The following is a 10826-nucleotide window of genomic DNA, read 5'->3' on the forward strand; positions in this document are numbered from 1 at the left end:
ATCGCTCTAGTTATATCTCCCGGTAGATTCGTCCACAAATCTTCCGGTAGAATCGTCGACAAACCTTCCTTTATTACTACCTAAATATATCAAATTGGAGACGAGTAGCGGATGAAGAAAAAACTATTCTTGTAATTTATAATTGATTAATCATAATATGGTTTGATCTGTACCACGTGTGTAAAGAGGCTTAAGATAATCTAAAGAGAAAATGAACAAAAACAACAAGTAAATGCAGATAACCTTAGGCTCTGGTAAAGGCTTGCCACAACAAATTCCCATTGCTTCTTTCTCCTTCTTCTAGTTTCGGCTCTGATAAAGACTTGCCACACACATATACATAGATTTATGATCATCTAATTGCCTTTTGTCAGTTGAGATTTTGTAGGACATCACAATTATTCAATTTTATCCTAATGCTTAATTTCTTAATTACTCCCTCCGTCCCCAATTAAGAATCACACTTTTCCATTTCGGTTCGTCCCCAATTAAGAATCACACTTCATTTTTACCATAAATGGTAGTAGGTCCCACATTCCACTAACTCACTTCACTCACATTTTATTATAAAACCAATATAAAAAAATGGGCCCCACATTCCACCAACTTTTTCAACCAACTTTTCTTTACATTTCTTAAAACTCGTGCCCGATCAAACTGTGACTGCTAATGGGGGACGGAGGGAGTAATACAAAACGGAACATCCTAAATTTCGTAACGTTGGTAATTCTAAGTTTGAAATTTTCCTTCAAATTAAATAAAGTATGGGCTTTTCTATATGGGCCTATGGAGAAAAGAATTAAAAAGGATGTCAACTGGCTCATAGGCCCAAATGGCCCATCTCACATAGTAACATTTATTTTGCTTTCTCCTTTTTTCTAGGAAAATGTGAGGTATATACCCTTTGTTGTTGTTATTAGAATTTAAGTATTGAACTTTCATCAGATTATATTAATGAATTTTAATACTTATTTGTAAAGTACTATTGATTTTATCCGTTTTTGCAAGCAAATTCTAGTATTGTTTAGTTTATTAAATTCTATCATTAGTTGTTGTAAGAAGATGAAAAAGTTGTGGTATTTGTGTTACTCAATTCATCCAACAATTCCAAATAATCTTATAATCGTGTAGCCAATATGATATGCAAACAAGTGTGTCCAAAACAAGTTTGCAGTTTGTTAAGTTCATTGGAGTGTATTTTAATTTTAGGGATTAATGTTAGGTAATGATTAAAAGATGTGAATATATGGGAGTGTATTTTAATTTTATGGTAGTTTCTTGATAGTTACCACATTGAAAACCAAATAAAAGAAAATTACACCTTAACGATAAATTGAAGGAAAAACACTAGTGTAGTGATTGTTGATTAAAAACAATATAAATGTCTATTAATACTAAAAGCAATAATGTCCTATTAATATGAAAAACAATAAAAAAAAATCAATGGAAGTACATGAACTATATAAGCTTGGGGCGAACCTTAAGCAAATTTAAGCTGGGAGTGTACATAACAAAGCTTAAACAATCATCATAATAATAGGGGGATGGTTGAAGAGGCCAATTTACCGTAACAACATCCGTGTTTTTGGAGTAGATAAATAATACGCCATCAAAAGGCATTGCGAACACCAAGTCACCATTTGCCAAAAACATTGAGAGGGCAAAAGTGCAATAGAAATGGAAGATTGAAGGTATATTCCACTGACCAAGAATTCTCATCTCCATAGTTTTTCATCGACCAAATAATAGCACGCTCACGCTTTACAACATGACATACACATAGCCGACCCCCCAAAACACATACCTTCTTATATTTACCATCATAATCACTAGGAAGAGAATAACTAGTAATGAGTTCGATTTCAAGATCAAAGCAATAAACTAAAAGATTCTCCTCGAGATCAGTTGCCAACCAGTGAAGATTTCCGTTTAAAAATACAGCATTATCATTATGATAATTACTGAGGTGAGGGCTCCATGGTACCGCGGAGATTCTTCTCCACCCTCCTCTTCCTAGAGTACATACAAAATACGACATAGATTCATAACAACATAAAATCTTATACTGTCCTTTTAATTTACTCACTCCAAATCCAAAAAGGCATCTATGCTTATTTGCATACCTAGGCGGATGATGAAGCTTAATATATTCACGGGTAACTGGATTGATTATAAAAGGAATTTCATAGTATCTATCCCGCACCAAAAGCAAACCATTAGTCGAATCGATTATACTGCAAGAACTTCCATTGTGAGGAGCAGGCATGTCGAATCGGAAAAGTGGCTCGTGGGCCTCATCGCAGACCACGTACCCCATGTTTCGATTAGAGAAAACGAGTCCCGGTTTCGTAGTATACGACTCCATAAACTCATCCTCTTCTATCAGATCGCGCCATGATTTACAAACACGCTTGCACCTTGTAATGCTTCTAAGCGGGACTCTTCTTAGAATGTCTCTTGTCGTCTCTTGTGGGAGACTTGTGAACAAATCTTCCTTCATTTTGTGGAGAAATATTCAAATATTCAGTGTATTCAATATTTAAAAAGGGTTTAAGATAACATAAACATAAAATCAACTGAAAAATAAAAAATAAATGAAGAAAACCTTAGGTTCTGATAATGGGTTCCACTGGCTAAGACGCTCAGTCAGATCGGCACTCATCTTGCTTCAGATCGGCCGCCGCCTCTCCGCAACCGAAATTTGGTGGCGCCGCCTCGGGAGATATGACTTCAATCTAGGGTATAATATTTAGGGAACTGAATTAATTATCTCTAATTAGCGATGAATATATATGTAGTGTTTTTGTGATTTGGCCGATTTATTTTTGGTAATGTTTATATTAAAAGAATATATATATAGGTTTGTGTTAAAATGACAACCCCTCTTAAAATGACAACGTGACAACGCTTATACAGCAATATTATAAACGCTACACAACAATATTACAAACACTACACAGCAATCTATAGATAGTTGTATAGTGGTCGGATATTGCTGTTCAAGAAAAATTGATGTACAAAGACCAGCAATATGCTGCCCGTCTTTTTCCAGATTTTTTTTTTGCCACGTGGCAGCTTATTATTCGTCTACGTGTACAAATGATTGGCTAGAAATGGTGGTATGGTGTTATTTTAAGGGGTGGTGGCACCCTAATATGCCCTATACATCTCATTTATTTGAAGGAGCATTGAATATATCTTATAAATACATTAAAAATTGTACTTATAAGTTAATATAAACTAACATTACCAATCTCTTAAACAAATTCATTTAATATAGTAAAAAGATTATAAGTATGTACTATAAAGAATAGTGAGGGTAAATCATATTACGGATTTGGCATTAAACTAAATATTTCAAAAAATATTTCTTAATTTGCACGACATATTAAGTAGAGAGCGAATAAATGGAGAACGAGAATAAAGTAGAGAGAGTGATGTTTCTATTTTAAAAATGTATAAATTTCTTGATGTGTTGCTTTGATCTTGAAACTGAGCTTTTTACTAGTTCTTCTCTTCCTCTTCTTTTGAGATTTTATACTAAAAATATATGCAAAGATTCCACTTCGTTTTCTCATCTTTGCATGTGAACTAATCAATTAAAATCATTCTTAAAATTCGTAGCGTAGTTAATTAGGACATGTACATATCCCTTAGTTTAGGCGACAACCTTTGCCTGTATCACATGGAATATGATCTTGTATATATAGCGATATTAAACAAAAAAAATTACAAAAAAAAAATATATATTTTTAATAATCAAGTATATTAATGAAACAAAAATAAAATAATAGCACGAGAAATTACTTTCCACATCGGCGGGCTGAGCTTATTGGATTGGAGAAAGCCTACCAAAACCGAAAGGAGAAAATATAATATTTTAAGTATTAGTAGTAAAATACACTACTATTATATCTTTTCCATAATGAATAATAATCAATTGTTCAGAATCTAGAAATATACATAACTTAAGATCTCGGTAGTTGAAACCCTAGAATTTTAAGCTAGAGAAAGATAGTCATAATTCATGTCTTATAAGTTTCAAATATTCATACGCATAGACTCTTTTTATAAGTATACCTCGGAGTTGATGTTGTTATAACTCAGCTAAAAGTCTTAAAACCGAATAAACCAGCACGTTAATGGATCAATGGACCTAGCTAGATGGGGTCGGGTGGGATTGACCGACCCCACTGCCGGTTCATGAATATTGTTTCAAAAATTCCATTAATTGGCTCATGAACTTACGGCTAGCAGCTCCGCTTTTGCCTCAACCCTTCTCGTTCCGATGAGCGAAAATATACTAAAGATGGTAACATAAGACATACGTAGAAATCAACCACATACATATCTCTATAGCAAAATTTTGAACATTTATGATCAGAGATAATAAAATTAAAAAGAGCTAAAAACGTCCTATAGAAAATGATCTTGGAAATCACTACAGCCCAGGACAATTCATATCGAGAGGCCAAACATTAAAAATTCCATATCAATAATTCAGTTAAAATATGAAACAACAAATCCTAATTAATTAGGAGGAAACAGTTAAACAATTTGTATACCATAAGTCATCAATCAGTAAATCTTATTAATAATCATATACGGATACGATACAACCATACCACACATTGCACAGCTCATCAACCAACAAATCCTATTTAAAAATCATACCAAGAAGCATGATATACATGATCCATCAACCGACCAATAATTGATCAAGTTATTCAATAATACAAAATCCAAATCAACATAAAATCATGAATTAATAAGACAGAGTCCTCTACAATCAACAACATATACCAATAAAAAATACTTAGTAAACTTTAATTAGTACTTTTTGTAATTTAACAATTATATATTTAGCCCAAAAAGAGCATTTATTTATGTGTGATTATTTATGAAGCCCTTTGTCATTTTTCGATTTGTGATTGTTCAAAAAGTATTAAATTGAGTACCTAACAGAAACAAAAATCGATTCTACTTATATAGCCTACATAGTGACATACTTATTAGATGTATTGCAACGGAGTAATAAGTTCTAAAAATTAAGACCTTTCAAACCTAGGAAAGTCGTCATCAAAAGTAAAATCATACACACACACAAAAATCAAACCCCCAACAATAAATTGGATAGGGACTCTTTCTTAATTACAACAAATAACATTATATGGCTAATTAACTAATTAGTGTTTTTGTAATATAATATGTACCACTAACACAACGTTGATTAATTAAATGGAATAAAAAGTTGTCTAAAGTCCATATGTGAATGGGGAACGAAAGAAATTACTATTTTCTTGACATAGTTAGGAATTAATGGTCTAACAAGAGACCTTACACGACTATGCAAGTCATCAAAATTAAACCATACTTTGAAAACCTAGAAGACGCACACAAAAAAAAAATACAAAAAAATACAAAAAACGCATACAAAAAGTTCAAACCCCTACAATAATTAAGACAGCTACGTACAATTAACAACATAAGACTAATAAAAACCAGTAAACTTTAGCATCTTGTTTTGTAATTTACAATTAGTATATATTAACCACAAAATAAACATTGTTCAAATGTGACTACAATAATCAACCTCGGCGTGCTACATCAGTTTACTATACACTCCTCTTACACATCCACTCTCTCTATAAATTACAACTCCAACACTCTCCAAATTCATCCACATCAAAAATAGAGAGAGATTCAGAGAGAAACAATGGCAGCAGTAGCACAAAATTCATCATTTGTGAAAGCTTTAGCAGAAAACACCACTCTCAAATCCATTCCTTCTCAATTCACTTTCGCCACTGATTCCAAAGCCTCCCAATCCGATTCACTCCCCATCATAGACTTCTCTATCCTCACCTCCCCCGATCCCGACCAGCGCTGCACAGTCCTTGCAGACCTCGACAACGCTTGTCGGGAATGGGGCTTCTTCATCGTAAGCAAAATAAAAAATAAAATAAAATCCTTTTACATAGTATTGATTGATTAAGATTGAGTTTAACATATTTATTTCGTTGTTAATTAATTAATGCAGTTGGTGAACCATGGGATTCCGGAGAAGCTTCTCAAAGCTATCATCGCGTCGAGTTTGGAGTTTTTCGAGCTGCCTGAGGAGGAGAAGCGGCGGTATGAGGCCAAGAGCGCTTCGGACCCAATTAAGTCCGGCAGTGGCAGCCTCATCAACACGGCCAACCAAAGGGTTCATCTTTGGAGGGATTTTGTCAAATCGTATGTTCACCCCGAGTTTAACTGCCCTACTGAGCCTCAGACTCTAAGGTAAATAAATAATACTCCCTCCGTATTTGAAAAATAGAAATATTTGAAATGACACGGATTTTAATGCATAATTGTTAAAGTAAGAAGAGAATGAAAAAAAATGAATAAAGTAAGAAAGATGAAGAGAAAAAATAGTAAAAGTAGTGTTGGTGGATTGTGGGGTCCACGTCCAAAAATAAAAAAATTCTAAAGTTTCTATTTTTAAGAGAATGACCCAGGATGAAAATAATTTTTATTTTTAAAATACGAATCCGTCCATAAATAATCTGCCTCATTGGATTGTGTGTTTTTAAATTTTTAATATAAAAGCTGCTGATGTGTAAATAAATTATGTTGATCCTACTACTAGGGTTTACCAGGTAATATTAACTGGATCGTGAGTTTTTAATAACATTTTTTCCTCCATTTTCAGGGAGACTTTGCAGGAATTCTCAGGGAAGACCCGACCCGTGTTCAGGAAACTGATGCACGCGATCGGAGAAAACCTAGGGCTCGAACAAGGGTTCGTGGACGAAGCTTTGAATCTCGACTCGTGCTTCCAATTGTACGCGGCCAACTACTACCCTCCCTGCCCGGAGCCGGATCAGGCCATCGGTATTCCCGCGCATACCGATCACGGGCTTCTCACGTTCCTCATACACAACGGAGTGGCCGGGCTTCAGATCCAACACAACGGAGAGTGGTTCGACACCTTCTCCCCGCAAAACGCAATCCTCGTTAACAACGCCGATCATCTCGAGGTATGTCCGGTCCGGTCCGGTTCGATTTGAGATTTTTAAAAAAGTAAAATTTATAGAAAATTAGATTTAAAATTGTTTTAATTTTGTAATAGATACTGAGCAACGGGAGGTACAAGAGCGTGAGGCACAGAGCCGTGGTGAATACCGAGGCGACGAGGATTTCGGTGGTGATAGCGAACGGGTCGGCGCCGGAGGCCGTGGTTGCTCCGGCGCCGGCGCTGGTGGAAAAAGACGGGCGTCCATTTTATCGGCCCATGAAATTCATTGAGTATGTAGAAACAATGCTTAGCAATCGACTTTTGGGCAAAAGCAACTTGGATTGCATCAAGATTCAAGATGAATGAATTATTTAGCACTCCATGTTTAAATATTACACAACTTTGTTTAGGTTGTCGGAATAAGTTTGATTCCTTGTATGAATCGCATTGTGTACTTTCAATTATTACAGTATTATATAAAAATATAGTAACGGTCCGGTTCGATTTGAGATTTTTAAAAAAGTAAAATTTATAGAAAATTAGATTTAAAATTGTTTTAATTTTGTAATAGATACTGAGCAACGGGAGGTACAAGAGCGTGAGGCACAGAGCCGTGGTGAATACCGAGGCGACGAGGATTTCGGTGGTGATAGCGAACGGGGCGGCGCCGGAGGCCGTGGTTGCTCCGGCGCCGGCGCTGGTGGAAAAAGACGGGCGTCCATTTTATCGGCCCATGAAATTCATTGAGTATGTAGAAACAATGCTTAGCAATCGACTTTTGGGCAAAAGCAACTTGGATTGCATCAAGATTCAAGATGAATGAATTATTTAGTACTACTCCATGTTTAAATATTAGTACTACTACGTAACTTTGTTTAGGTTGTCGGAATAAGTTTGATTCTCGTATGAATCGCATTGTGTACTTTTAATTATTATATAAAAATATATTTATTATGGCCATGGTTGTGTAAACGATCGACCGCATAAGGGATTAAAAAAATTACAATTTGTAGTATTTTAGATTCTAAATTTAACAAAAATTGTACTAGTAAAGGTGAAGCATCTATATGGTCCACATGCAGTTAATTATTTTATTATCGTTTTCTTAATTTTCTTAATAAAAGAAGAGAAATTGAAGGGCTCAAAGCAGTTTAATTGGTAAAAGTGTAAAACAGTCGAGCCAGAAAATGCAAACTGAATTTAGAATAAAATAATCACTGTATTTGATACATTACTCCATATTCCAAGTCCAAATCCAGCACGATAACCTAACCCAACTAGTATTTATTAAAAAGAGGATCTAACCAAATTATATTTGTCATCTCTAAGACCCTAATTATACGTGTCAAGAATCAAGAAAAAAGAGGGTTTCATTTCATTATTATAATGATATAAAATTTAGATTTAGATCTAGTATATTAATATATTATTAATTAATTTTTAGCTTTTTTCAATTCAAAGGCTTGCGGTAAATGTATATCCTTTTTCAATGAATGTAGCACTTAGAAATTAGAATTCCTTTGGCGGGCCGTTTAATCGGATCAATTATTTTCAATCAATGTTACATTGTGTACTGCTCAGATCTACACATATATAGAGTATATATTAATCAATGTGAAACCGTAGCACATCAGAAATATTGAATACTAATAACTAAAGTAAAGAATCCTAATAGGCACAAAGAGCCTATTTGAGAGCTGATCCCCTGTTTTGTATGAATGAAAGATCTAGACAACGCCCAAGCCGCGCTAGGGTTTGTAAAGAGCTAAGGTTTCGAGAAAGAAGATCTTTTTATGTCTCAATTCTCGATATTTTTGACTCTCTAATGATCTCTAGTATTTATAGAGATCGGACCCTGCTTGATTCGACTCTACGATTCGGGAAAGAATCAAGAAGAAAACCCGAAAAGATTTATCAAAAAAACTATCCTAATATAATGTTCGTTCAAAAGGAAATAAAAGCATAGCAAAAATAAAATAACTTGGTGACTACTCCATCTCTATCTTCAATAAGTCATGAAATCCTTAAAACGTGCTGGTCTCGACGACACTCGTTTCAGCCCGCCTTTCCTGCTACGCGCGACGCCCTCAGCTCTTCCTCTTGGCTTGCTCGGCGTTGCTTCTTGCGTGTCGTCGACGTTGTTATTCTCCTGCTTGGATTGCTCGTTGACAGGTTCTGGTGTTGCCATGTCGAGGTTCCTATCAAATCCCTAGGTTGAAATTTGATTTTTATTTATTCTTCTTTTGATCATTGATTTTATGTGCTTGTCAAGTGTAATTAGCTCAAGTTAAAATAAAAGCTTTCATATTTCAATTATTGTTCCCTCTTTTTTTAATAAAATAATTAAACAAAACGAGAAAGATGAAAGTTCTAGAATTGCTATAAAAATATATGCAAAGATTCCACTTCGTTTTCTCATCTTTGCATGTGAACTAATCAATTAAAATCATTCTTAAAATTCGTAGCGTAGTTAATTAGGACATGTACATATCCCTTAGTTTAGGCGACAACCTTTGCCTGTATCACATGGAATATGATCTTGTATATATAGCGATATTAAACAAAAAAAATTACAAAAAAAAAATATATATTTTAATAATCAAGTATATTAATGAAACAAAAATAAAATAATAGCACGAGAAATTACTTTCCAAATCGGCGGGCTGAGCTTATTGGATTGGAGAAAGCCTACCAAAACCGAAAGGAGAAAATATAATATTTTAAGTATTAGTAGTAAAATACACTACTATTATATCTTTTCCATAATGAATAATAATCTATTGTTCAGAATCTAGAAATATACATAACTTAAGATCTCGGTAGTTGAAACCCTAGAATTTTAAGCTAGAGAAAGATAGTCATAATTCATGTCTTATAAGTTTCAAATATTCATACGCATAGACTCTTTTTATAAGTATACCTCTGAGTTGATGTTGTTATAACTCAGCTAAAAGTCTTAAAACCGAATAAACCAGCACGTTAATGGATCAATGGACCTAGCTAGATGGGGTCGGGTGGGATTGACCGACCCCACTGCCGGTTCATGAATATTGTTTCAAAAATTCCATTAATTGGCTCATGAACTTACGGCTAGCAGCTCCGCTTTTGCCTCAACCCTTCTCGTTCCGATGAGCGAAAATATACTAAAGATGGTAACATAAGACATACGTAGAAATCAACCACATACATATCTCTATAGCAAAATTTTGAACATTTATGATCAGAAATAATAAAATTAAAAAGAACTAAAAACGTCCTATAGAAAATGATCTTGGAAATCACTACAGCCCAGGACAATTCATATCGAGAGGCCAAACATTAAAATTTCCATATCAATAATTCAGTTAAAATATGAAACAACAAATCCTAATTAATTAGGAGGAAACAGTTAAACAATTTGTATACCATAAGTCATCAATCAGTAAATCTTATTAATAATCATATACGGATACGATACAACCATACCACACATTGCACAGCTCATCAACAACACCATACCAACATAGCATAGGCATATACTAATAATTATTCTAAATGACTAACTACTGAATACCATATGTTTAACAAATTGACAAAGGAGGATTAATTAATCCTAAACAACAAAGTATAAAATTGACTTAATAACTATACCTTTAAAATTACAAACCGGAGAGCTATACTTAACAGGACCCGACATCACTAAAGGTTCTAGTAAAAGATATCCTGCAAAAATCAAGAAAAATTAAAATAATAAAGACTAGTATTTACAAGTTTTAAAACGATATCTCTATACATACACCAACTAAAGATGCATACAGAATACAATGGTAGAAATCATATAAAAGCG

General features: G+C 34.1%; 1 protein-coding gene across 1 annotated transcript; it reads left to right on the top strand.

Annotated features, from left to right (window-relative positions):
* The first annotated feature begins 5677 nt into the window (after positions 1-5677).
* On the top strand, positions 5678-7442 carry LOC125193098 (2-oxoglutarate-dependent dioxygenase 19-like). The gene is made up of 4 exons (XM_048090832.1): positions 5678-5941; positions 6041-6282; positions 6695-7022; positions 7115-7442. Exons 1-4 carry the CDS (start codon positions 5717-5719, stop codon positions 7364-7366), a joined length of 1047 nt encoding a protein of 348 aa, XP_047946789.1. The 5' UTR covers positions 5678-5716; the 3' UTR covers positions 7367-7442.
* The last annotated feature ends 3384 nt before the right edge of the window (positions 7443-10826 follow it).

Source organism: Salvia hispanica, chromosome 6 (assembly GCF_023119035.1).
Source record: "Salvia hispanica cultivar TCC Black 2014 chromosome 6, UniMelb_Shisp_WGS_1.0, whole genome shotgun sequence".
NCBI classification, from domain to species: Eukaryota; Viridiplantae; Streptophyta; class Magnoliopsida; order Lamiales; family Lamiaceae; genus Salvia; species Salvia hispanica.